This window comes from Mastacembelus armatus, chromosome 21 (genome assembly GCF_900324485.2).
Source record: "Mastacembelus armatus chromosome 21, fMasArm1.2, whole genome shotgun sequence".
Taxonomy (NCBI): domain Eukaryota; kingdom Metazoa; phylum Chordata; class Actinopteri; order Synbranchiformes; family Mastacembelidae; genus Mastacembelus; species Mastacembelus armatus.
Window position 1 is genome coordinate 23,611,898 of NC_046653.1, and position 27,978 is coordinate 23,639,875.

A 27,978-nucleotide genomic window follows, 5' to 3' on the forward strand; every position below is an offset into this window, starting at 1 on the left:
TCTTCTCGTGCGCCATTGGAGGAAACAAACAAAGGTCAAAGGTGACATTGTGCAATATTACCTCAACTCTAAATGTCAGAATTTAAGAAAAACTACTTTAAAAATGAAGTTTTATATATATATATGTACATACTTTACACTTACTGTATAATCTGCGTAAACACAAACTAATGTTTAGCCTTAGATGTTTGCGACAGGTGTGCTAGAATCTTCTCTTGTTTTTTTACTAGTCAACTTTATTAACAACTTTGTTAAATAACAACTTTATTATGAAAATAGAAAAGGTGCAGATGTAAGATGTAAATTACGATTTCTGGTGTTATACAGACCAAACAGGTCACTGATAAGTTATTATTATACTGTATGTTATTGTTTCATCATGAAAAGTTTTATCTTAAATAATGAAGAGATTTTTCAGTATATGAAATGTCAGATGATAATATTTAACTGACCACGTGTCCTTCTGAAAGCATTTTGAAAAAGCATTATATGTTTAGTTAGAAATTAAAATATCTGGTTTTTGATTATATAAATGCTTCAATCTGTACTAAGTTTTAATTCTTAACTTTACTGTTCTGAGGGCGCTTTTCATTCATTAAAAGACTTTAGTAGCTTTTTTAACATATTATTATTATTATTTATATTATTTTATTGTGTATTGTATATTTCGATGTTTGGTCAGACACCTTCACTGTCTTGCTTGTACGTCAAATGAATTGCTAATAAAGTTTATTCAAAAGAGCTTCCGGGAGCTAACTGCGCATGCACCTTCTGGAGATTTCCTCACGTGGAGCGTGTCCCCGCAGTGTGTCGGATCCACGGTCACGGAGAAACCGGCTGCAGCTCCACGTCCAGACATGGTAAGACGGTGTGTCCACAGACTGTCCGTGTTTAGCTGAAAAACCTCCGAGTCTTAGGAGACGAGCAGCGGAACATTTTAAACATTTGCCCGGATCAGAAAGTCAGTTATCGTTAGCATGTAGCTAATGTGATATTAGCCACGCTGAGCATCCACTGACAAGGTCAAACAGGTAGAAAAACATAAAATATTGTTTGTTATTAATCATGTTTGTTTTATTAAAGAGAAGACAGGCGGGTTTTATTGTTGTTAAATTTGCAGGTGCGCCAATTCGGTGTTAGTTAACGAGTATTCACATGGTTAAAGGTTTTCATTCAGCCTTTCACATTTACTGGGCAAACTGGGATCTGACCATGTGCACCAGTCCTGGGGTCAGTGTCTCAGCCAATGACGGAAGGACCTGGAGGAGCCGGGGTTCGAACCGCCAACCTCGTGATTAGTGTTACAGCTAACTGGTCATGACACTGATCAAGCACTCAGTTACGAATGAATGAGGTAGTGTTCAGACTAGTTACATGCAGTTTCTTATTACAGTGTCTTTAAACTGTTGCTCAGGTCTCTTTGTCTTATCTAACATAAATACAGTGCAGTAAAAGTCTGATGTTTCTCTGTGAAATGTCTGAAAAGTAAAGTACAAGTACTTAAGTATTTAAGTTTATGTGGTCAAATGTCACTGCTGCTAGTAACTAGTTCACTTGCAAATTCAGCCTGATAATACAAAAATAATCAATAATTACATTGTCACATATGCTTTATATTCTTTTTTTTTTTTTTACGCGTGCATAAATGTAAATGCAGTTTTTCTACTCGTAAGGGTGTTTGTACACTTTGCTATTGTAGCTTTTACTCAAATTTTAAAAGCTGAGTAGTTCTTCCATTACTGGTACCTAAAGTGTGAATATAAATGTAGTAAAGTACAAAATACAATATTTTATTAGATACACATAGCTAAAACTTCAAAATTTACTTTGCAATATTGAATTTTGTAAAAACTTTGTAATCTTAGTGAATTTTATTGCTGAGATGTGATAACCCTCATTAGTCTAAATGAAGTGGGTAAAGTATCAGACACTCTGCAGAGTCATAATATGCAGCTGGCAGTTTGAAAATGTGAGGTTGATCAGTCATCTTATGCAAAGTGGAGAGGGAAGCTTCTGGAAAAGTGGAGAAACAGTTTTTTCATCTTATCATGTAACAGTGAAAAGCTGGAGGGCATGTCGGCACCAGTCAAGGCTGTCGTCTTGCTATTACAATCTGTAGTAATTTGATTGATTCCCTAAAATCCCAACATGCCTATATGTTATCATCAGTGTGTTATCAGTGACAAGAACAGGCCTTGTCCTCCCTTCCTCTCCCTTTCCAAAAGTAACCCCTCCTCCCTCTTGCCCAGTCAATAAACTGGGATTCTCCCCACCCTCCAGTCAACCTTCACCCAAGGTCACTGGTACATCTGCTACTATCAGAGTGTTGCCAGTTTGTGGTTTAAATCCTGTAAAACCAGTCTCCACACTGATTAGTCTTTAACTCAAAAATATCTAACATAATGAAGATTTGACTTTAAAGGTGGAGTTTTGCAATAATTGACTCAACAAAGGTTGCATGTGTGAGCAGCTCCTCACTTGTTTTCAGTTTTTCGCCTTTTTTAATTTTCATTCACATTTAGCAACAGCAGCCACAACTGCTGATTAATCATTCTGTCTTGCAACCAGATATTTGCATTTCATTACACTTTAACTTAACCGCAAGCTTGTGCAATTTTAATGAAGTAGAACCAGTTGTCAGAAGTAGAAGTACTCCGATGTTTTCACTGGAGTAGATGTAGTGGTACCATGGAAAAAGGAAACTCTGCAAGTAAAAATAACTGAAATCAACATATTGGCAAACTACTTGGTTATAGTGACAGGTGATGGGTATTACAGCAGTGATTGAAAACACCTGGTGGGTGTGTAGCTGCTTTAATCTGCAGTGTAACTGTAAAAGAGTAAAACAGCAGTTCTTTCTGAAATGTAATGAAGTTGAATATAAAGTTGTATATCACAAATGTACGAGTACCTAAGTGTAGTCCTTGTTTTTATCTAAAGCTTTTTTTTTCATTAACGCGTCTGGTTGCAGATTTGTGACCATGAAGGCAAAGTAAATGGGTCAGGAGTCACTGGGTTTTGTGTAAGACAAAGCTGGTACTCAACTCAAGACAGCCCCTAGTGGTCCTGTGCTGCAGTTACAAGTGTTATTTCATTGTGATATTGACTAATTTTCTGACTTTGTGGTCATGTGCAGGCTTTCAGAAAATTCCTCCCCTTGTTTGACCGGGTGCTGGTGGAGCGCTTCACAGCAGAAACTGTAACAAAGGGGGGCATCATGCTGCCGGAGAAATCTCAAGGCAAAGTCCTGCAGGCCACAGTAGTGGCAGTAGGACCTGGCTCTGTCAACCAGGTAATTCTCAGCCTGCTTCCCTTTTGCATATTTCTAAACAGGCATAGAAACAATCATAGCTGCTATGAGTATGTGTTACATTGAGTGGTGACATGTCCTATAATTAAATACACTGAAGTAGTAAGTAGTACTTATCTATTTATACGCAACTATACTTTTAGTCCACAGTTTATAAGATATACATGGGGACACCAAGCAGTAGATAAAGTGATTAACATTTTCCCACCTTTACCAGCTTCAGTATTAAAGACATTACACATAAAAGCATCAATGATTGCAATCATGTTTTTTGTTTGTTTGTTTTGTAGAAGGGGCACGTACAGCCGGTCAGTGTGAAGGTCGGAGAGAAAGTACTTCTCCCAGAGTATGGTGGAACAAAAGTAGTACTAGAAGACAAGGTTGGTTTTTCAGCTGAATATCACTTTATTTTGTCTGTGGAGATTCTCACTTTTTGTGTATTTAGCCGTTTAATTTATTGTTTTTGCTTGTGTTCTCCAGGACTATTTTCTGTTCCGCGATGGTGATATCCTTGGGAAATACGTTGAATGAGTCTTCATTATTTCATGTGATGTTCCCATCATCCTTGGATAGAGGAAATTAGGTTGCCTCATTCCTGTCTTTCTTTTTTCTATGTTATTTCAAATGTAAATAATTCTGATCTGATTTTGTTACATTAATAAAAGTGAACTGTCAATTGTCTTTTTGTCTCATGAACTCATATTGTTCCTTAAAACCATGGTCAATATTTGGAATAAAATATCAAGTCAAGGTTTACGTACTGGTCTTTGTTGTATCTTGTCACTGGATCTCATGGGCCTTGTCTGTGAATGCAACTTGCTTCATTATACCTGAACTCTACTGTTAAGGCAAGATGAATGCCACATATAATAAACCCATCTAAGACAAATGTGTACGTGACTTACACAAAGAACTTACAACTGTTTGCTTTGTCTTTAATCTTTCTGATTTAATATGTACTCTAAATCTAACAATTCCTGGCTGAGTTTGTAAAGGCACCATTTATACAAAATGTATATGTTGTAACTGAGAATATCTGCTAATTAACCTACTAACTAATGTATTACAGGTTACTTTCTAATGTTTCTAGGTCTGTTTTAGGTCAATAAGTACAATTTTTATGATGACAGGTTATATAAAAATCACTGCAACAGACTGGAAAGATGCTGCTGGACATGAACTGCTAATTAACATTTAAAGCTGCAGGCTTGATGGGATTGTAGAATCCATGATTTACTAAAATGTCTCATCCATCATCTATACCTGATTATTCCTATTTAGGGTCCCAGGGACCTGCTGGAGCCTATCCCAGCTCTCTTTGGGTGAATTGCAGGGGTCCACCCTGGACAGGTCACCAGTCCATCACAGGGCCACATAGAGACAAACAACCTCACACACTCACACTCACTCCTATGGGCAATTTAGAGTCACCAATCAACCTGACATACATGTTTTTGGACTGTGGGAGGAAACCAGAGTACCTGGAGAAAACTTCTTTGCAGTTTATTGTCTCTTTTTAGTCTCTCTGTAGTTGTGGTTTATTATCTTTGTAGTGTAGTCTATCTGTAGTTGCGGTTTATTATCTTTGTAGTTTAGTCTATCTGTAGTTGTGGTTTATTATCTTTGTAGTTTAGTCTGTGTAGTTGTGGTTTATTATCTTTGTAGTTTAGTCTATCTGTAGTTGTGGTTTATTATCTTTGTAGTGTAGTCTGTAGTTGTGGTTTATTATCTTTGTAGTTTAGTCTATCTGTAGTTGTGGTTTATTATCTTTGTAGTTTAGTCTATCTGTAGTTGTGGTTTATTATCTTTGTAGTTTAGTCTGTAGTTGTTTATTATCTTTGTAGTTTAGTCTCTGTAGTTGTGGTTTATTATCTTTGTAGTGTAGTATCTGTAGTTGTGGTTTATTATCTTTGTAGTGTAGTCTATCTGTAGTTGCGGTTTATTATCTTTGTAGTTTAGTCTATCTGTAGTTGTGGTTTATTATCTTTGTAGTTTAGTCTGTGTAGTTGTGGTTTATTATCTTTGTAGTTTAGTCTATCTGTAGTTGTGGTTTATTATCTTTGTAGTTTAGTCTATCTGTAGTTGTGGTTTATTATCTTTGTAGTTTAGTCTCTAGTTGTGGTTTATTATCTTTGTAGTTTAGTCTCTGTAGTTGTGGTTTATTATCTTTGTAGTTTAGTCTCTGTAGTTGTGGTTTATTATCTTTGTAGTGTAGTCTATCTGTAGTTGTGGTTTATTATCTTTGTAGTTTAGTCTCTGTAGTTGTGGTTTATTATCTTTGTAGTTTAGTCTATCTGTAGTTGTGGTTTATTATCTTTGTAGTTTAGTCTATCTGTAGTTGTGGTTTATTATCTTTGTAGTTTAGTCTCTCTGTAGTTGTGGTTTATTATCTTTGTAGTTTAGTCTATCTGTAGTTGTGGTTTATTATCTTTGTAGTTTAGTCTATCTGTAGTTGTGGTTTATTATCTTTGTAGTTTAGTCTATCTGTAGTTGTGGTTTATTATCTTTGTAGTTTAGTCTCCATGGTAGTTGTAGTTCAGTCTCTGCGTCCCCGCGGCCCCCTGACCCCTTCAAACTTTTTGTGCTACGCCACTGCTCCGCGCTACAAGTCCAATTCATGTTAAATGCAAATATTACAGTAAAGTAGAAGCGCCTCAAAGTACACATGTGTGTGAGTACTTGTACTTCGTTGAACCTCAAAAACTGCAGTTGTTCCGCGTCGTGTTTACTTCGACTCTGATGCTACAACACAGCGGCTAGCTAACATCCGGGTACTCTGTCGAGATGGTCATGGCGGAGGGTACAGCAGTTGTCAGGAGGAATCGGCCTGGAACCAAGGCAAAGGTTCGTTTCTGCCTCCTGTGAATGTTGTAATATCACTGCAGATAATCTCCGGTGACTGTGGGCTACTGTCCTGTTCGTGTTGTGTTGTTTTCTAAACGTCTTTTATCGATAACTTTGCTAAGAAACAAACAGGAAGGGCCTGACCTGAAGACGGCTAGCTGAGCTAGCTAACATAAGCTGCTAGTCCTCTTAGCTGAAACTCTGTGGAAACCATGAATATTTAAATAATTACGAGGCCAGTTCGGTAAACACAGTTTACACACGACTCCCAAACACGGAAATGTTGCTAATACACGTTTTAATCAACATGCTCTTCAGCTTTGCACATAGCAATCACATCCTGGTTTGCTAAGTAGCTTAGCGTCAAGTTAGCTTCGTAACTGTGACTAATGTGGAAAAACTAGTGCTAACTAACGTTTTCAGTAACTTTAATGTGTTTTATCTGCAAAACCTTTCCTGTATTCAAACTTCAATTCGACCGTCAGATCGCTCGTTTATATTGTATGTCTTCATTCATAGTTATATTGTGAAATATACGTTACAATGGGTTTTGTAATGAGACTCGCGTTAGCTTCCAGTTTCACAGATCTGAAACTGTCTTAAACCGTATTTATTTCTTATTGGTATTAATACAGTCCAGATTTGACAAGTCTGGGTTTAGTGGTTTTTAGTTTAGACCTGGTCTGCGAAAACCCACGAAATCCCCCCTTTGTTTTGTGGTTTAGTTGTAATTGATTGATTACAGGAGTCTGGTTGTTTAACATGAAAAATGATTAAGTGTAGATGTTTTAACCTTGGTCTGTTGTTGGCTCGATGGGTTTTTTGTCTTTCATAAATAAAGGATTTCCTAATTTAAAAGTGAGCAAGGTTTCAGATAATATATCTACAGTCCTTTCACAAAAGTAACTGGATAAAGAAACAAAACTGAGAATCAATCGCTCAGTATTGTTGAATTTTCCCTTATCTGCTCAGTCATAAGCTAAATTCAGTCATACTTGCCTTATTATGGTTAGTTAAGATTAGTCAGATAACAACTGTGTAGCTGGAATTAGTTATTCTGCAATGACAGCTTTGTCTGCTGTGGACTAAATCTGTCCTCCTTCCATGTATAGGATTTCTACAACTGGCCAGATGAATCATTTGAGGAGATGGACAGCACCCTGGCTGTCCAACAGGTGTGTGTGTGTGTGTGTGTGTGTGTGTGTGTGTGTGTTTAGAAGTGCGTGGTGGTATAGTCTTATTTCAGTGCAGTGTTGGAAAGTAACTAAGTACATTTATTCATGTAATCCAGGTGAATGTTACTTAATTATTTCCAGTTTGTGATGGATTATACTTATGCTTCACTAAAATTCATAATTACAGTGTTATATGTATCGCTGTACTGCATTTTACCTGCAGCTGTACTTACAAGTTAATTTTCAGAAGCTTATGAACTACCACACATTGTTGAAGATTAAACTGTGTTTCTCAGTGATTTGGCTTGTGATCCATTTCTAAAATATCTGTCTAGTTGGAACCATGACTCAGATCTTTTGAAGAGATTATTTTTTGGGGGAAAGAAAATAACATACATGTTTGTGTTCTTTCCCAAATCATTTTCTGTGTTGTGTACAAATGTGTGTTTGATGGCTCTGTTTCAGTACATTCAGCAGAACATTCGATCAGATTGCTCCAATATTGACAAAATCCTGGAGCCTCCTGAAGGTCAGGATGAGGGGGTGTGGAAGTACGAGCACCTGAGGTAAGTTTAAAAAATACTCGGGGCACAGTTTTTAATTTAGTCTTTTGGTTTCCAGCAGTTGGGGATTAAAAGGTCTAATTAAGGTCTTAAAATATTAAATTGAACTTATTGAGCCCTGCAGAAGCCCTGTTAAATCGTATTTTAAAAAGTGGCCTTGAAGGGCAATATCTACCTGCTGAAGCAGAAATCTCAGTCTGATCTGACAGGATATTTTACTTTTTTTCTACTTTTTTTGTTCTTTGTTCATTTTTAGGCAGTTCTGCCTGGAGCTCAATGGACTTGCAGTGAAACTGCAGGTAAGTAATCAGAACCTTTTTTTAATTTGTTTTAGTTTTCTGATTGAGGCTGCCTTCATTTGAAGGAATTGCTCCTGATCTTGTTAGTACCAATGCACAGATCTCTCTTGACTCTTACGTTAATTTAAGAATGAACCCCCTTCATATCAGTTCTTAGTCCTTACAACCACAGCTGCTGTTGACTCACCAGAACATTTTAGCGTTGTGAGTTAAGTCAGTGTCACAAATCACTGACAGAGGTTAATGAACAGATTCGTCCTTCGTTCTAGGGAGTGGTTTAGGTGTTTAGGTTTTGACTGGTATCAGTGTAACATCAGCTGTTGGCTGCTCGTCTTTCCTCCTGCAGAGTGAGTGCCATCCAGACACCTGCACCCAGATGACGGCCACAGAGCAGTGGATCTTTTTATGTGCTGCCCACAAGACACCCAAAGAGGTGATAAACAAGTGGTTTACTCATGGCTCATATTTACTTATTGTTGTGGTGGAGTATTTTTTTTATATCTCCTCTAACTTTCACCTATGTGGAAACCCTTAGCATTGTTTATTTGTCTTGGTCTTTGTGTGATTTCACTGTTATGTGCTCTGTATCCACAGTGCCCTGCCATTGATTACACCAGGCACACGCTGGACGGAGCTGCCTGTCTTCTCAATAGCAACAAATACTTCCCCAGCAGGTCAGGCATGTTTTTTAAAATTACACTGTGAAACGTGTTGCTTTCAATGACCTTAACTATAGAGAGCAATCAGCTAAATCTGCAGTTTACAGAGGTCTATAGTGAGTTTCAGCTCTTTGTTTTGGGTCTGGACTGCAACTTTTCTGTTCTGATTCACTGTCACCACTTTACGTCTTAAAAACCCATCAGCTTTATTTCCTTGATGCCCTAAAAGAGTACTAAAAAAATCACAAATGTAATTTATAAAATAATATTGTTGCTTTACAATCAGTGAAAATTATAGTACTCAGTTTGTTATTGTCTGATTTGTTTTACTAGGGTGAGCATCAAGGAGTCATCTGTGGCCAAACTGGGCTCTGTGTGTCGTCGTATCTACAGGATATTCTCTCATGCCTACTTCCATCACCGCCAGATATTTGACAAGTATGAGGTAAGTTGTATTGGAAAAGGACAAAATGGACACTAAAAACTTACTGCGTATTATACAGAGCCTTGAAATCTTGGGTTGGTCCAATAAACTGGCACTGAGTGTACATGCCACCCAGAAGCTGACCCCTGCTGGACACTTAAAATGATTAGTAGATAGAAAATAACAGTCTTAAATACAATGCTCAGCCACTGTGTCATGTCAGAGAAAGCCCTGTGTGTAATTTGTCTCTCCCATTAATGTTTTAGAGCCATAATCCTGAATTTCCCTTTGGGGATATTAATAAAGTTTATCGGTCTGTCTAATCATAAGAACCCAAACACAGAGATGAATACAGTCTTAACCACAGCTGGTGTCTGTCTCTGTGAACAACAACGCAGCATTGAGATGTGGTTAACCAGCACAGCTACTCGTCCATGCAGCTGCAGTGATGCAGGCTTGTGCCAAAGCAAGGCTGCCACCGAGAGAGAACAGTGTCAATACGTAATACTGTATCATAATACAGCCCAGCCTCTGTGTGGATTTGAGGGAGTGGAAGAAAATTTCAGACACAAAACTCCCACCATAACCTTTCAGGGCTCCTGTGGTACTTCTCTGTTATTGCTGACTGGACTTTTTTTATTCTCTCCTACATTCAGACTTTATAACAAGGACTTTGGTCAGCCAGTTATAATTTTTATGCTTGAATAATTTCCCTGAACAGTAAACCTTCCCAACTTGAACTTATTTAACTCTGTGCCCGTCCTCAGACCATGGACTGATTAGCAAAGTTGTTAAACTGTGACTGGCCAAAAGAAGTGAAGAATCTGGACGCTCATTGTTGTATTGTGTGTTGTCTGTGCACAGAATGAAACATTCCTCTGTCACCGGTTCACACGCTTCGTAATGAAGTACAACCTGATGTCCAAGGACAACCTGATCGTGCCCATCCTGGAGGAGGAAGTGCAGAACACCTCATCAGCTGGGGAGAGCGAGGCCTAAGGTGCAGCTGCTGCCATAAGGGAGACAGACGTAAACACACGATATTTATACATGACCTGGGGAGACACATTCACACACCTGAATATACAGAACACACACACATACACATATAGACACTACAGTGTATTAAAGCTCCTCTCTAGTAACACTGTCCTTGTCCTTCCTCACTTGTCTATTTCAAAGGAAATAAGGGTAAAGAATAGGGGGAGCAGAGTTCAGTCATGCCTGCAGATGATACTATCCATCTCTGCACTGTGTGTGTATGTGTGTGTTCAGTTTCACCCTGTGTCTCTGGATTAAGCCCTGCTCTCACACTACTCCTTGAGACAAACATTTTTCATTAATCTTCTGTAAGCAGCTGGAAATACAAACAAACAAAAAAAAAAAAAACAACAAACGTGTGTAATCTTGGTGACCTGTATTGTTGACAAAGGCACACTGACAGCCTCCCCACCCCTGTGTATATAAGACCACCACCCCTTTTATTCTCTTAATTCACTATCATGTTTTCTGATGGTGCTTCACTTTTTTGTGTCTGCTTCTGTTCTCTATTTGCTTGTGTTGCCTACCAGCTTGTTTTGGGGGTGTCCCATGAAATGGATCACTAAATTAGCCTGCTGACTTAATGCTATTTAAACACAATATAGTTGTGTGGCTTGTGCTGTAGTGAACAAAGAAAAACCTAATCTTTAGCTTTGTAAGTGTACTGGCAGTCAGATATTCTTCCTCTTCAGCCTCTGAGCCTCTTCAGAGTATGTAGGAAGGCTTGTCGGCTAACTCTGATCCTGCCCCCGTTTTAATACTGCGTAAAATGTGTCCGATATTCTCCTTTTTTTTGGCTTAAAGTAACTGAAACCGTGACTTTATGGGTAGAGGCTGAGCTGCTGAAAGCCAGTTTCACGGCCGTGCTTATCTCAAAGGAAACACCACGAGGAAGGAGTGAATATCGGACCCATTTAAGTATCAGTACCTCCTTCTTTTACCTTCTCCCTCATTAAGTTATTTTGTGGGAGTCAATCAAACCCACTGTTTCTGTTTGTTTTGTTTTTTTTGGTTTTTTATGGACTAAACTTTTGTTACTGTTGACATTTTCATGATGTCTGTTAATAAAAAAGACCTATTATTCAGGTGGTTGTGGGGACATTTTAATATGTGATGTGAAAGTAGATTTATTAAAAACTGGGATGAGTCATAGTGACAAATGCTGAAGATGTTAAAAGGACACAACTCAAAAACCATGCAAAATAAAAGTTTAATGCAATAAAAAAAAAAACAGTGCACAACTCTCCAAACAGGAAAGGTTGCAATATTAATACTGACTTTTAGTAAATTATGATCGAGTCCATTTAAAACATATTGGGCAGGTATAGTTTGAGCTGCCGTGATTCTGTTGTTGGATTGGAAATTCATCTTCAGGTATTTTCATCTTCAAATAATTTTTTCTAGCTCCTGAAATATGAGAATTTGATGTTTTCTTTGTCACAAATGGCAGTGAATTAAAGGTTAGTCAGACCAAACAAGACACCTGAATGTGTCACTGTGGACATTAACAGCACTTTACTGATGTTTATAGACAGAGGAATAAAGTAACAGATTAGTTCCTGCCCAAACAGCCAATCAAAGAAATTATTACCAGATTAATTGATAGTGAAAATAATCATTAGTTGCAGCTCTTCATTTCCTCCTTTTTCCTCCCCATAAGTAAAAATAACAGGCATCACAATTGGAAAGCTAAATTAGCAGTAAGGAATTCGAACATCGATGACATATACACAACACTGTTTTTTCCCTTTCATAGCGTTAAAAACACAGACTTAGCATTTGCAGTTGTACAACACTGTCAGACTCAAAGATGGCTAATTAAAACCAAAAACTGGGTAACACTCATTTCCTAATCATTTCTGGGTAAGACCCCTGTAGTTTGGTACTAATTACAGGAAAGAGTTCTCACAATTACTTCAGTCAATTGTATAAATATACAGTTATGTTTTTGGGTAATTTAATGAGTTGTGTGTTTTAGTTCCTGTGAAAGAAATTTCTCCCTTTAAACCCAGTAAAAATTGTATTTATTCATTTATTAGTGGAAATGTAATTATTTGAAGAACCATTTAACGTGTATCTCAGCTGTTGTCGTCTGAATACAAATTAGCATAAAAATAACTCTCCATTTTACCTGCAGTTAGTACCAGAAGTTTATACTCTAGCCAGGAAATAAGATTATTGAGAGAGAAAGTGGAATTTGTTGTCTAGGAAAATGAATTGTTACCACAACACATTTTAACATCTGCAGCAGGACTTTCCAAGACCCGTGAACAGACTTTCCCCTTAAAAAGACAGTGAGTCAATATAGAAACAGGTTTGTATGTGAAGAACTTTAAAACATTTGCTGTCAGTAGTGAGCCCTGTTTGGGACCTGCTGCACACACAGGAGACAGGCCTGGGATAAACAACTTTGCAAAACCAGTTAAAATGTCAAATATTTGCCCAAATCTCACCTTTGTGTTGTGTTTTTCTGGCTCAGTTTTTCCTCAGCAACTCAGCTCCATGGCCCAGGTTAACGTCCTGTATCGATTCGACTGGTTAACAGAAAATAAATCGACAACTGTTCTATTCTATACATATATTAATTTCTTTTTTAATGCAAAAATGTCAAATACTTGTTTCTAGCTTCACAAAACTGAGGATTTGATGACATGACATCAAACTGTAGGTTCATTATGTCTATTTTATCAGAAGTGTTTTTAGTTTTACAGGAGAAAAAACGTCAGCGATGAAGGTTTTGTGTTTCCTACGTTAACCACCCTGGGCCAGTGAGGACTAGTGAGTAGCGCTGAGCTTCTCTAGGGGACCTTCTGAGCTGGGACAGTCAGTACCATATGCACTGTAAAGGTTTCACAGAAGAAAATCACATGTACACTGATGGCACTGCTGAACAAATATTAAATATGCATGATGAGCCACAACCATTCCCAGAATGATCGTGTCTGAACAGTAAGAGGCTGTGAGTACGGACGTCAGCCCTACATATTGTCAGTACCAGTGTACACAGGAAACTGCTGCAGTCTCACCTCAGTCTATAAAGGAGGAGAAGAACTGGGCCCCGACCTGTGTCGCCGTCACACACAGAGGTAAAGGAGGAGTTACTGAGAAGGTGTTGACATCCTGAAGCATCAGAAAAGGTCTGAGGAGACGTTGGATTGTTTTCAAATGGAAGAAAATATTTTAGCTGTGAAAACAGGTAATTCAAAAAAACAGAAAGCAGAGCCTCTTTTCCCTCCTTTCACCACCAGTGTTTCTGTAACGTTTAGAAATCTGTGCACGTTTGTGCTTTATAGGACTCATTGACCTGGGCAGAAGTTAGGCAAAACAAATTTAAACGTGTGTAAAGTGTCTCCTGTGAACTTTTTTCCCCCCAACAAATCTACAAGTCTATAAAAAAAAAAACAAAAAAAAATGTGGACACACTGGATCCAGTTCTTGGTAACACCTCATTATGGCTTCGTAAGACACGTTAAAAAGTGCTGAGTTCTACTTTAAAGTCTCTGTTAACAGGAACGGGGTGAATAGTCTGGACTTTTCAGCTTTCATCTGTCTGGGATAATCTCTTCAATGATGCAACAGGGGATTAATCCTGAAAAGTTGTGTCTGCACCCGTTAGTTGTCCTGTTTACATACAGGTGACCTCGGCCTTCCCCTCCTCCTGCTCAAAGCCACCTTCCTCCAGGTGGGACAGGGCGCTGGGGTACCCCCCTCCGAACACCGGGAAGCCCACGATGCCTCCTGCAGTGGGAGAAAGCTCCTCAGGAGGGACGGTGCTGCTGACGGCGCGACTTACTGAGCGGCTGGACACGTCGCTGTGCACGGACAGAGCCTGCAGACAGGGAGGTGGACACATTAGAGCCAGTGTCTCTGCATCACGGAAAAGACTGTTCAAAGGTCGTTTACTGTGTTTGTTACTGAAGACATGATCTCACACATGATTTTACTTCACACTTTTCAATGATCAATGATCCAGCTGAAAGAGAAAAATCTACTTCACCTGCCGTGTTTCCTTCACTGAACCACAGCTTCAGCCTGAGCGAGTAAACTGTAGTTATGACTTTGCTCACCAGAGTGCAGTATAAGCATAACTGATGTTACAGCCTGAGCGATTCAGCACACAAATCTTGTCTTCTTCCTTGAATGTGTGACACTGATTCAATAATCAGCCTTCACCAAATATCACAAACTCTGGTACTTTCTGTCTGCTGGGGAGCACTGGTGCTGTTTATGCACAGATTTATCACGTACTGATATTTATTTTTTTAATCCCAGCATCACGAGAGGAGCTAAGAGTATGAGTGTACCTACAGGATATATTTCACTTTACTTCGCTGGTAAATATTTACATTTTTCTTACAATAACTTTGCAGTAGCTGATGGTTTATATGGGCAGCAGGAACAGATTGGGAACAACAAAACACTTCAAACTGTTGGTTATTCCCACCTCAAACAGCTATAGATCAACCTGCTGATTGATTAGCTGTACTTGTAAATGCTGTAACGTCACAGTTCAGTGTTCAGCTGTACAATATCCTGCCCAAGTAAAGATCTTCATCATATCTCCAATTACTACAAGTGAAGGATGGCGGTAAAAGATCTTGGTGTAAACTAACGTGTGAATCTCCTCTGACCTGGTTCCTTAGGTGTCCTGCTGCCTGGTTTCTGACCGGCCTCTGGAGGAACACAACCTGCTTTGTGGCCAGGTTCCCATCACTACACACACACACACACACACACGGTTAGTTTATGGAACAGGCTTAAAAAGCATCAATATACTGAAGTAAAGACAGTTTTTATGTCTCTAGCTACCTGTCGTGTCGGATGATGGGTGTTGGCAGCACACATGTGAGCAGCCAGCCAAACTCAGCCAGAGTGTGAAGGAGGGGCCCGTAGTCCGTTTTCACATTGGAGCCCTGATGTAAACACAGAAACATACTGCTCATGTAGAAGACTACCCTGACCCGGGCTATTTTTCTCTCATTTTGGGTGAACTGACCCTTTACAGTGACACTCTTGCACAAACATATGATTCAGACTCTGACCTCGATGACGGTCCACTGCTCCACGACGATGGTGTCGTTGGCGGGAGGAGACGTGCTTCTCTCTTCATACACAAACAATCCCTCCAAGGACCTGGGCACCGGCTCGCCTGCAACACACACACACACACACCTCATTTTATCATGGCGTCATGTCATTACATGTAACTCAGACATACAGAATATTTCCCCATCACTGAGCACACGGCAGATTTTCATCTGAGGAAACACATCAGTGATAATGACCCAGTTATTAGAAACAGGTTCAGCTCGTTATGAGAGTCCCATGTGCTGACGGAACGCAGCGTGAGTGTGTGTCTATCACGGGCCTCAGAAGTCTGCAGATGGTGTCTGCGGCTCTACAGAGGAACCGGCAGTGAGGTCAGCGAGGTCGGCAGCACGGCTCCAAATATAAAACGGGTCAGAGAGAGGAGCCAAAACAGGAAGTGACTGATTTAATGAGAAAAGACGAAAATGCAAAGAGCAGAAGAAGAGAAACACTGTGAACCCGAGTCTTCCTGTTCTTCACTCTCTTATATCTATACACAATTTCTATGTGTCTTATTCATGCAATTAGTGACAGAATTCAATGAAAATATGTTAAAAAGACAAATATTTATCTTTTTACCTTCAATAACTGACAGTTAAAATAATTTTGAACATGGTGTTTTCATGCACATTTATATTTTGGTAACTAAATGGAAACTAGAGCTGAACTGATTAAATTATTAGTTGAGGGACAGAAGATTCATTAGCAAATATTTTGATCATTGAGGTCAAAACATTGATGAAGCTGAATAGTAAAAAAAAAATTCTGTTGCTCAAATGTAAAAAAAAAATAAAATCCTATTTTCTGTTTTTACAGATGTATAAACTTTAAAATTTTTGATCAGACCAAAATAAGTTTTCTCTGGTGGCAAATCTGAATCAAAATGTTATGCACAAACGTCACAGCGATGCAGAATCTGAGCTGGGTTACTACACTGGCTCGGACCTTAAACCCACCTTTAGGTGTGTCCCAGTAGACGAAGGAGTCCACCAGCGACCAGCCTTTGCGGTAGTAGGCGGCAGTGAGCTCCAGCCAATCGGCTTCCAGGGAGCTGACCACTTGGCCCTTCCTGGAAACACGCATGGAGAGCGCCCCCTGGTGGTACTGACAGGCCAGTGAGTCCAGAGGAGCACAGCCTGGAGCCCAGGAGTGGAAGAAGACCAGCAACCTCAAGTCTGGAACAGAAAGGAAGGAGAAATAAAAGTTAAAGACAGGTGAGTCTGCAGGTCTAGCGTTTATTAAAGCAACATCTCCCACACAGACAGAAATAAAAGGAGCATGATGTGGAGAGCAGAGTATCTGACCCGGACTGTGGGTGTTTTCCTCCAGCTCTCCGTCTCCAGGTGGGGTACGAGGAGGGCTGCGTGGAGGGGAGCGGCAGCCCCTCTTCGGACTGTGAATCCTGCCGTTTGTGATCCTGCTCACCTGCTGGAGGACGGAGCCGATAAACCGAACGCCGCCGCGGGCACTGCTGTTCACCTGCCAGGAAAAAAAACAACTTCAAGGTAAAGTGTCACAGGAACCTTGTCTGTCCAAACAACACTACTACAACACTGTGGCTCTTATCTACTAGACACAGATTTTAACAAGTGAAGATACAGCGTGAAATGCTCCCACTGCTTTGAACAGGCTTTATTGGCATCATCAACAAGAACATGTGCAATAAACAAGAAATACTGAAGTACATTTGGAAATTTCTAGAGCATGTCCTGGCACAGTAAATGTGCCACTGGCAGCCTCCACCACAGAGATGGGACAAATGAATAATTTAATCAAGCAGCTCATCACTGTTGTGGCTAAATTCACCAGTATTTTTATTCAGTTTCAGTCTAATCTGATACAGCCACAGACAGAACCTGTCACATTATTTTCCTGTTGTCTGGACACCTCGTCATGTATTTGACTGTCAAACTTTCATCTACTGAGCCCAAGTCACTTTAGTCTAAACATTTTGGTAGCACTTTATTTTATTGGTCCCATAACTTTAGAGCATGTAACTGTGTAATTAGGTCCAAATTATAGCGAAGGGAGAGGCAGCATGTTTACTGAGACTGTTACTTGAGTTTATAAGTAGTTGTTGGTTTCCAGACAATTCCTTTAAATAAGGGCTGAAATCATTTAAAGTCAAGTAAATACTGAATTTTACATTTTTGCGTGTTAAGGTAAACTGACTAAAACAGTGTGGAGGTAATGCTCCCACACTGGTTATGCTCCAAAATACACTGATTCTTGTTATTGTCCATATACATGTATATACACATCATCTGATTGAGTCCAGATGACGTCTCTACGGTGGCCCCAAGGGACAAACCACATGCAAAAAGCATGTCTGTATAGTTTGTACTTATCAGACCAATAAATTAAAATCAGTATATGCACCTCGGATTATTTACACTGCATTGTAAAGTGACACCTATACAATAATCACATGTTTGATTCCCTAAACAAATCTGTTTATAGTGATTATTACATTGGGAGGATCACCGGTGTGTAATCAGAGTGAAAAATACTCAACTCGTCATATTGAGGCTTCTATAATCAGGATGTTTATATGCAACACATAACAGTATACCAGTGTAAGCTGCAGTAAATATCGACTGACCCGGTCGATGAGCGCTCTGACAGTGTCACCTGTCAGTGAGTCTCCAGGTAAAGGCCACTCTTCCACCCTCAACATCGGCACGCTGTGGCACAGGGACGCCGTCTGTTTGCTGCAGCAACACACAGACAGAGCAAACAGGATGTAGTGAGGCATGTTCAGCAGCAACTGTGTCTGACATGTTTGTTTCTAGTTCTTCAGCTTCGCTGTTCAGGTCAGCGGGGGGTCTGGGTCAGTGGCACTTAAACCTGCTGAACGTGTCCAGCTGGACAAAGGTGCAGACCCCAGCACATGAATCATTTACAGGCTCAGCAGGAGATGACTACCAGCTACCGTCCAGGCAATTAGACGAGGGGTAAACAACCATTTTGGCAATTTACAGTGAAACGTACACGAGATTTTGTAAAATTAAAGAGCCATATGGTGTATTGTTCAATTTTGTTTCATAACCCTGAAGAATTCACCTCAGAAATTGTATGAAATTAACATTCCTACCAGTGTATCCCAAACTCTGAGTTTAGAGATTCTTCATTGGCTACTGTGGGGCCCCTGTTGTTGGGTGGATTTCTAGCCAATCATCACAGGTCAAACCAAAATGCAGACACCCCCCTCCTCCTCCAGACATCCCAGTCCTACCAGAGCTTTGCATTAAATATGCAGCTGAATTCATCTATGTTTTATCTACTTACTACACAGTGTCGCAGTGAAGCTGTGTGCACAGTGGGAAGGCCTCATGTGCAATAGCTTTTAATGACCTCTCAGAAGCATTTGCTCATAAAATCCAAATAAATTAATTTTCAGATCCAGATGATGTCACACTCCCTGCTGATCTTGTAATGGACCAAGAACAGATCCCTGTGGAACCCCACTCTTGATGGGGTGAGATCTATCTACTCTGTCTGATTCTTTCACATTTGAATTTCATTTTGAATCCGTGTGAATTCATTTACCTGGGTCTGGGACGGACCATGATGGCGCGGTAGAGCAGGCTGAAGGGCAGCGAGCGTGTCCGGCCCACGGACAGGATGATGGGGTGCAGGGCGGCCAGGACGTAGCCTTGGGTGTAGTAGGGCTGCAGGGCCTGAGGTAGCTCAGAGAGCGAAGCCACATACTGTACCGTCGGACGACTTCCTGCATGAAACAAAACCAGAGCTGCATTGATTTCCTGATTACCCAATTGGTTTATAAAAATAAAATTACATATAAACACACACAGTCTGCAGGACAAAGAAATGCACATGACAATGAGGCGCGCTAGTTAACTTAAATCCAGCAGTGTTTTGGATTTTAGCAGGGAAATGTCATGGATATTTTTAGGAAGGTGTCACATATGGAACCATTTATTAAAACCACATGCATATTTCTGCATATATGGTCAGTACGAGTGTGTGAAAGCGAAATGTCAACACAGACTCGGAGATGTCACTGATGAGGAGGCGAGAGGTGTCACAGCTGCTGAATCTGAGAGTTTTAATATCCTGAGTCCCACTGAGTCTGCCTGTGCTAAAAAACAACCAACCACAAACCCAGGCCTGCTGAAGGAAGCTCCACCACACGCTTACGTAAAACTCATATTTCTGCATGCACACACAGGAATGATCTGCATATTTTCAGCGCTGCTCCTCCAGCTGTGGCGTGTGATGTGGTGAAACTGATGATGGGGTGGCTCTGAGACATATACAGAAATGTGCTTATGTTCAGTGGCTCCTGTGGCATTACATGTTATTCTTTTGAGTATCAATTACACTTTCAATTTTTGTTGGGAATAATCCTTTAGTCTATAACCGTCTAGCCAGGTTTCAGATAATCTTCCTGTTAAGTATTTTGTAAGAACATTTTTACAAAACCTCTTATATTTCTAAAAGCAGCACATCTGTGGTGCTGAAGATGATGCCAAATATACTTTACTTTAATCCAGATATGGATTAGAAAAAAAGCTTTTTTTTTTTTTATTAAAATACATTTAGGGGACTGTCCAGGCTTCACGGAAATATCTCCGGATGCTTTAAAAAAAAAAAAAAAAAAAACACAGGTTGGAAAGTGTCGTCTTTTATTCAAACGTGAAACACTGAAAAGTAAATAACTCATCTCTAAAACCAAACCATTTCTGTCCTTACGCTGACCTGGAGAAAAGTTATTTATGCTTTCTTTAATCCTGCCTGGATTTCTGCAACCTCTTCTCACATAGTCTGCACAGTGACGAAAAAAATCATCTGAAATGCAGATAATCTGCTTTTAACTGGAAGCACTAGAAGGAAACACAATACTCCCAATGTCACCTTCCCCTCATTACTTTCCCATTACTTCCATAACACAGGTAACAACTCAGGTAACTTACAAAACATGAAATGACTAAAGCCTAAGATAAGATATAAACAAAGGTGCACACTTTCTCCAGGCTGTTCCCAAGTCTAGACTTGCAACCAAAGGATCACATTTGAGATCACGGCACCTAAACTATGGGATAAACCGCAGCTCTATGTTTTTTAAATGGCAGCCAAGAGCACACCTTTTTAAACTTGTATCATGATCTTTATCATTTTATGTAATTTATCAGCTTTAACTGTTTGATTACTGTATTTCATGTCCTTTGTTAAAGCTGTTATTATCTCTCTTTTCTGTGTATCTGTTTCTTTACCAACTACAGGTGGAAAGAGTACAGTCAGCGTTAAGTTGTTCTGGTGCTGTTTGTCTGAAACCCTGGCTGGAAATCGCTGTAACCGTCACCGTACTTCCTGTGTCCACAAAGAGTGTCTGTTCCCAGAGGTTTGGCTATGTGCCCCCCGCGCACGCACACACACACACACACACACACACACACACACGAAAAGTCTATTTGCAGCATTGCAAACACAGTAAACTATGTGTTTTGGATGGAGCAGCGCTAAGACACGGGATAGTTAGGAGTAAGATGGTAAAGAAGATAAAGAGTGTGTGAGTGTGCACGTGTCTTTGTGTGTGTGTGTGTGTGTGTGTGTGTGAGCGAGAGAGAGAGAGAAATTCCTCAGTACAACCCCCCACATTCTCACGAACAAACACCCCAGAGACCGCAGAGAGCAGCCCACAGCTGAGGGCACTGCTGCCTGTGAATGGACTGTCGGCGTGGCTCCATTATGAGACTAAACACCACCAGAACCTCAATGAACCCACCAAAGCAGGGGCCGGGCCCACACTGCTAGTTCATTGGCAGTCCTGTGGGTTTAAATCCCTTCCCAAACACTCGAGGTGAATTTAAATTCAACGTCGGCTTACAGCTGGTGGACTAAGTCGGTGAAAAAACAGTCAAGACAAGTGTGGATCACTAGCAGCGTCTGGAGGTCAGACCAGAAGGTAACAGGCAACAGGGCTGCAGCTAATGGCTCCCAGGAGGACCATGATGTCATGTACGCACACAGGGGCGGAGAACCAGAGGCTCAGACTGGAATCTGAAAAGTGGTGCCCCCCCCCAACCTGACAAAGAAGGTGGTGTTATCAAAACTTCTGTAAAACAACCACACAAAGACAAAGTGATCACAAGGATGCACAAAATGTCTAGAACTACAAACATCCTGGTCACATCTTCCACCTGGGGCTCTCACTCCTCTGTATGAGGGTGGGGGCTCCTTTACAAGTTTGAGTTCAGGGCCCCGTTGCATCATAAACTGTCCTGAAAGAGTTGGAGCGACACACAGCAGCTTTTATTGCAGCATTTTGCTCTTCTCCTCCCCTGTTTTCAGTCCTCACCCCCCGTTCACCCGCACACTGAGGCCTCTGTTCAGCCTGAGAGGGAGAAAAAACGAAAAGACGTAGAGGAGGGAACTGGCAGTGTGACAGGTTGAGGGGGGCGAATTTGGGGGTTGAGCAACAACTGAGGGTGCAGAGAAAACAGAGCTGTGAAAATGGGGGGTGAAGGAGGAGGGTTCACAGTGTAACAGGGTTAAAAAGGTGGATTTTATGACTCGTGAATGAGGGAACTCTAAAGGTGTGAAAAGCAGAAAAACTGCCTGGCAACAAGGAGCAAAGGAAACAGGAGCGACACGGCCTGAAGCCTCATTTACACCTGGAATTAACATGATCAGGATCTGGATCATCAGGATAATCACACCTGGGCTCTCAACAATCCTGTAATTTCTATTCTGCAAATTAGTCAGGCGGGGCTGACTTGTCAACAAACATGGCACGTCCAGAGTATTTTATTTTTAGTAGCTTTCATCAGGCAGACAGCAATAAGGACTGAGAGCAATAAGGACTGAGGTTACCCCCCCCCCCATACAGTTACACTGCTCGGGATACAAACATAAAGGCAAAAGCTTCTTTCCATTGTGGTGGTCTCATGGGAAAAGAGGGTAAGGTGGCAGATGTTCAAGTCAGCAGGACTAAACAAACAAACATTTTATTGGCTATTCATCAACTAACACAGTCCATGGAAAGATTAACAGATAAGGCCAGTGATTTTCTCTGTTGTTGCAGTGATGTTCTCAGCGTCTGGAGCTGGTTTTTGGAAAAAGACAGGCCTCCTATTGTTGGTGAGGAAGAACCATGTGAGCCTGTGCAGCAGTGGAGGTCTACGGCACAGACCAATAAGCTAAACCAGGTTCTGGATTCACACGCGTTATGCTGACGACACCACATTCATTGTTGCTGTTCAACAAATCCCAAATCCCATCCCAGGTTCTGGATGGGATTTGGACTCAGTAACACACACACAGAATCATTGGCCTGGTTCTTGAAATCTAACAAGACTAGTGTTAAATGAGCTAAATTAGCTGTAATAACTGTAATAACCTCTGATGAGAGTCAGACAGTTTAAGGTCATGTTGTGAACAAGGTGCCCATATGTACATTTGAAGTGGTTTTGTTTGCTGTAATGAGTCTTCATGGTCTCCTCCAACGTTGTCAGTAAATCATATTATTGCTGCTTTAAAGGGTCACAAAAACCATTAGGAATCATCCTCTGGGGCTCATTTCTTAATCCATGCACAGGTTGTTGAGATATTTCAGTCTGGACAAATCTATCTGGACGTCTCTTTGCAAAAAAAAAAAACAAAAACTTGAAAGAAACTTCATAAAAAGCAAAACAGAATCAGAGGCTAAACTAAAATGACCAGTGAAGGTCTTTAAACCTACTAATTTAATAGACACGTTATAGTGATCAAGGCCTCTGATGAAATGAGCTGCCCTTCAAATCTCCTCCAAATTTAATAATCAAAATATTCCCTGTAATCTGCAATAATCCAGCATGACCCATCAGATCCACAGATTACACTGAGATTACAGAAAACTGCACTCAACCCTGGAAATGATAAACAGGCAGGCAGACAGAAACCCCTTTACCATCAGGACAGTGGGCTGAGGCGTCTGAGGCAGAGATGGGTCAAACCAATATCTCTCGCTGGATTTTCTTCACCCTTCATTTCATCCATCTCTTCCTCAGCTCATCCATCCAGCCGTGAATACACCTCACGTCAGGTTAAACCATGTCTCCAGCCGCTAATCCCTTGGAATTCATCTAGTCCTGACCCACCAAAACCTTCATGGTGCCGACTTTCAGAAGAATAAAGGGTCAGAAAATAGAAATTTTATCAATTTATTGGTTACTTTCTGTATAGGACTCTTCCAAAAGTTAATTTTCACCACAGTATATTAGGAATCATCTCCTCTGAAGACTGTTTTGACAAAGTTTTTTCCGGTGGGAAAACCTCGGAGTTCGTGTGGACAGAAAGCCAGTCTGACTTTTTCTGAATCTGATAATAAAAAGACTCGACGTGATCAAGCGGCTGAAAGTGAACTGAAGAAGCAGAAATGCAATGAAAATATCAAAGATCCTTTTAAAAAGCCCACATGCTTTTCTGCTCTCACACAAACAGACACATGCAGGATATGCACAGTACACACTTTACACAGTAATCAGCTCGGGGACGTACTAGTCATTAGGTGCTTTGATGTGCTGCCTCCGGCTCCAGGCCCCACGTCCAGTCTCCTTTTGAGTGGGAGGAAAACGAGGCCAAGCTGACTGGGATCTGTGCGGCTACTGGGCACGGCACTGGGAAATCCATGGGAGACTGCTGTGTGTCTGAGTGTGTGTTTCTACATTCAAGCGCCAGAGAGAGGAAGATGAAAATGAGCGTGTGAAGGTCACTCCGTGTCCCAGAAACACTCCGTCGTTTCAAGGAGAGACAAGGCTAAAGCAAGGAGGAGTGGGATTGAGATAATGGCTGGGAGCAGCACTGGAGTTCATTATTTTCTGTTTCACTGTCCCCCCTCCAGGACTCAGTCAGTCCATCCTCTACAAACACAGGGTGCCTTTAATGAGTATGTTAAAGCAGGAGGTGAAGAAGAGCGTGCAGTCTTCAGGGAGCCGACAGGAGCATCCAGTGAGTTTCTGGAACAACCTGCACAGAAACCATCAGCTCCACCAGCAAGGATACATGTGGACCTTTGTTGGAACATGTGTTTTTAATGCATTTAAAGTATTAGTACTGGTACTGAAGTAAATCATTCAGACGCTTCTTCCTTCACTGATATTGGCCCGGTCATGCCCAGACATTTTTTACTCCACTTGTAGCAACAAACCCTGTGAGGAAAATCACAGATAGAGATTGGATTAAATAAGAGCAGGAAACTTCAGCAGCTCTCTACTTGAGTCTCTCTGGCTTTGCTCCATCAGAGAGGTGAGAAGACTGTGAGCAGCACCACAGATATCTTCTCCATCAGGGAGCCAGATTCAAATTGGAAAGTGAATCCTGCCAAGACACTCGCTTGAAGTGAGAATCAGTCTGGTTTAATCCTGGTTCACAGCCAGGAAAACACATTTGTAACAGCAGGGATCTTTTCATTAGACAAGAAGAAACTCGACAGGCTCCGCCCATACATATGCTGCACCTATTCTTTACTAAATTACAATGATACAATGAGATGATCAACACAAGGCTCACTGAAGTAAACCATGTATAGTGTTAAATTAAAGAAAGGCATAAAGAAGTGAGTCTGTGGGTCGTCAGCCATCTCCAGACTGGAATCACTGCAGTTTATCTTTAGCTGTGCCAATTACAGGGTCTTCACACTTAGAGAGAGAGAAATGCATATTCGCACATTTCAAGTCACAGACAGAAAGCCTGCACATGAAATTCACTTTTTTACCATTTCCTCCCAGCATAAAAAAATATATCCAGCCTTTGTCTTCCTCACTTCTCAAAAATCCAGCTTCAGGTGGTCCGATCACTGTGTACTGAGCGTTTGGATACAGTTTTGGACCAGTGAATGTTGTTGTGATCAATTTCAGGTGGAACATCCCAAATTAAAAGTCCATGTTTGGTGCAAATCTGCCACAGCAGTCTGTGTGACTGAGCACTGACCCGACCGACTCCTGTTCAGCAGTCACTCTCAGTTTGCTGCTGCTACAAACATCAACCTGGATCTAAGTCCATGTGGAGGTCTTTGAGGTGTACTGGGAGCACTGGTGTAAACGGCGGTTCAGTGACTCACTCGCTCAAGTCGCTGTATTTATATGTGTGAGGACAGAACTCATGCTGACACACAACCTCAGGCTGCTGCCGTGGGTCATGAAACGTTCGCTGACCAGTCATTACACAAGAAAACTCAGCGTTGGCCACTGGAAACACAGGGCACTTTCAGTGCTTTGTCCTTTTGTAGGGCAGGATAGTTTTCATTGATGTTATTGTTGCAGTGACTTTGAAATGTTTAGTTCATCTTTTCAAACACTGGTTGTTTGGAGCCTTTTGACCATCATAATGTTCAACAATCCTTAAATCTTTGAAAGTCTCCAATAAAAACGTCAAAATCACTCTCAGGTTAGTTTTATCTTTTTTTTTTTTCCTGTTTCTTCCAGAAACCCGGCCTGTCACTTAGAGTTCCCCCAGCGAGGGACAGACGTGCACAAACAATCAGATCAAGTGTTTCCATGGCCAATATTTTCCTATTGAACGGATAATTAAAGGTGGAATATCAGGCTCAGTGTAAACACAGCTACTGGCTGTAAACTCAATATTGTTGTTTTCAGGCTGTGATCATACCAAGTAAGACATTTACAGACGCTAACTGGGTTGGTGGAAGGCGTCACAGCTATTTCTCACCGTTTTCTGACACTTAATAGATGAAACAATTAACAGAGACAATCGGCAGATTAATCAATAATGAAAATAAGTGTCTGCTGCAGCCCAAACATGCCGAGCATCAGACAAAGTCATTAGAAGGTAGGAAACGTACTCTGCTTCCCTGAATCATTTGGAGAGCAGCACTTTCCTCTGTGATTCATTACTGTCGGCTGCTGTTTGCATGCCAGGCCCCATTCCGAACTTAATCACCACTTCCTTCCAAATAGGTCACAGCAAAAACGGCCAGATGACGGGATTATCCTTGAGAAACAGCAGCTCACGGTCATCTGAGATTATCACACACGTTCAAATTAGACTTCGTGTCTGGAGGCTGGAGGTTTCTCTGGGAGGGTGGCGCATTTTGCTACCACATGGGAGAGTGAGTGTGTGTGTGTGTGTGTGTGTGTGTGTGTGTGTGTGTGTGCGCTGAGGAAAAAAAAACCTGGTGTGACCTATTTCTACACAGGATGAACGAACAGGCCTGTTGCTAGGAAAAGTCCAGAGTTAGACACCATAACGTCTCTCATGTGGACCTGGGAACAGCTTCAACTAAATCTGAAAACGTGTCGGTGGTACTTAGTCCGTCTGCCTAAACAGTCTATTTTATGGCACTTTTCAAACAACGCAGGGAAACAACTCCTGTGGGAACAGTAAAGTTTTACTGTGCCAAAAAAACACCATGAAAAGGACGTGTCTGCTGTTTGGACCCATTTTAACACCAAATAAAGTCAGAAGAAGAAACATGAAGGGGATTTTTGGGCCATTTTAAAATAGGAAATACTATAAATAATATTTTATTTCTGTGCTTATTCTAGTGTGTTTAACTCAATTAAAATGACAGAGTAATAAATAGAAAACTAGAGCTGGACATTATTTAAAATTATTCCGATCACAAAATAACCAAAACATGTAACAGTAAAATCACAGTCTCCCAAAGTCCAGTGTCTCATTTTTAAATGTCTTAGTCTGAGCATCAAACCATGAACCTGCAGAAATTTGTGGTTTTTGTTTAAAAACTGACTTATTCCCTGACGATTTATCAATGAGTCCAGGACTTGTTGATTACATTTCTGTCACTGGTCCAGGACTAAGGTAAAGGTAAGGTAAACATCTTGCATCTGGCCTCCAGGTGAGTTAATGTGGCAACTGGAGTTTCAAGGATTAGTGAACTAATTGACCAGGTAATGAGCAAATGAACCGCCAGTTGTTTGAATTAGTCAGATATTTGTTTGTCTTGTTAAATGTGAAGATAAACTGAAGGTAAAGTGGTTGTGGGTTATTAATTAAATAGAACATTACATTTTAAAACCGCTCAGGCTGTGGAAAATATCACTTCACCATTTCTCTGACTTTTTTTGTTAAACTGAGTAAAGAAATAACGAGCAGATGAATCAATAAGGAAAATAATTAGTTGCCGCCCCCGTTTGGTTTAAACTGATCAACTCTGAATAACTTTGCTTATCATTATTATTATTTATAGTAATAATAATCTCACCTTCCAGGCTGAAGTCCAGCAGCACATACTCGTACACGGTGTCTGTTCTGGTCTCCACCTGCGGTCTCTTCAGGGTGGAGTAGATTTTCCCGGGGCTGCTGTCCTCCGGGTCCTCCAGCTTCCTCAGGCCGCAGCCCATGGTCTCCCAGGCGGGGACAGGCTCTCGCTCAGCTGGGGTGGGAGCACCGGAGGAGCCGCTGCGACTTTATCGGGTTTGCCGGGTTTACCGGGAGCGCTCCATCCCGCCTGGGTCCCCGCAGTTAGTCCGCCGAGAGCTCACGGATTGTGGGTTCAGAGGTGGAACAGAGACCCAGGACCAGCTCATGAAGCGGCTGTTCGCGGAGAAAGTGTCCCGCTGGAGGCTGCAGGTCGGAGGCGTGGACAGGGA

General features: G+C 41.0%; 2 protein-coding genes across 4 annotated transcripts; one reads left to right on the forward strand and one right to left on the reverse strand.

The window, feature by feature from the left end:
• The first annotated feature begins 719 nt into the window (after positions 1-719).
• LOC113123387 (MOB-like protein phocein) lies at positions 720-11,400 on the forward strand. Of its 3 annotated transcripts, XM_026295389.2 has the most exons (9): positions 720-860; positions 3,137-3,292; positions 7,267-7,329; positions 7,795-7,895; positions 8,149-8,191; positions 8,538-8,624; positions 8,786-8,865; positions 9,184-9,295; positions 10,139-11,400. In XM_026295389.2, exons 1-9 carry the CDS (start codon positions 858-860, stop codon positions 10,271-10,273), a joined length of 780 nt encoding a protein of 259 aa, XP_026151174.1. In that variant the 5' UTR covers positions 720-857; the 3' UTR covers positions 10,274-11,400. The 3 variants fall into 3 exon arrangements, with proteins under 3 accessions (XP_026151174.1, XP_026151172.1, XP_026151171.1); XM_026295386.2 differs by lacking the exons at positions 720-860; positions 3,137-3,292 and adding an exon at positions 5,982-6,154; XM_026295387.1 differs by lacking the exons at positions 7,267-7,329; positions 7,795-7,895; positions 8,149-8,191; ... (2 more) ...; positions 9,184-9,295; positions 10,139-11,400 and adding exons at positions 3,601-3,690; positions 3,791-4,060.
• On the reverse strand, positions 11,328-27,964 carry rftn2 (raftlin family member 2). The gene is made up of 9 exons (XM_026295385.1): positions 27,591-27,964; positions 18,953-19,133; positions 18,006-18,114; positions 16,708-16,882; positions 16,360-16,578; positions 15,358-15,464; positions 15,125-15,228; positions 14,947-15,028; positions 11,328-14,144 (listed from the first exon to the last, which is right to left on the reverse strand). The coding sequence occupies exons 1-9, from the start codon at positions 27,727-27,729 to the stop codon at positions 13,941-13,943; spliced, it is 1,320 nt and encodes a 439-aa protein (XP_026151170.1). The 5' UTR covers positions 27,730-27,964; the 3' UTR covers positions 11,328-13,940.
• Positions 27,965-27,978: the final 14 nt, after the last annotated feature.

What these genes read in the sequence shown, in the direction of transcription:
- LOC113123387 (XM_026295389.2), top strand. An exon ending in TGGAAGTACGAGCACCTGAG is followed by an intron (nt 7,896 to 8,148) that starts GTAAGTTTAAAA and finishes GTTCATTTTTAG; the next exon opens with GCAGTTCTGCCTGGAGCTCA. An exon ending in AGATATTTGACAAGTATGAG is followed by an intron (nt 9,296 to 10,138) that starts GTAAGTTGTATT and finishes GTCTGTGCACAG; the next exon opens with AATGAAACATTCCTCTGTCA.
- rftn2 (XM_026295385.1), bottom strand. Translation starts at nt 27,729, where the DNA reads ATGGGCTGCGGCCTGAGGAAGCTGGAGGACCCGGAGGACAGCAGCCCC. An exon ending in GCTGGACTTCAGCCTGGAAG is followed by an intron (nt 19,134 to 27,590) that starts GTGAGATTATTA and finishes TGTTTCATGCAG; the next exon opens with GAAGTCGTCCGACGGTACAG. An exon ending in CTACTGGGACACACCTAAAG is followed by an intron (nt 15,465 to 16,359) that starts GTGGGTTTAAGG and finishes TGTGTGTTGCAG; the next exon opens with GCGAGCCGGTGCCCAGGTCC.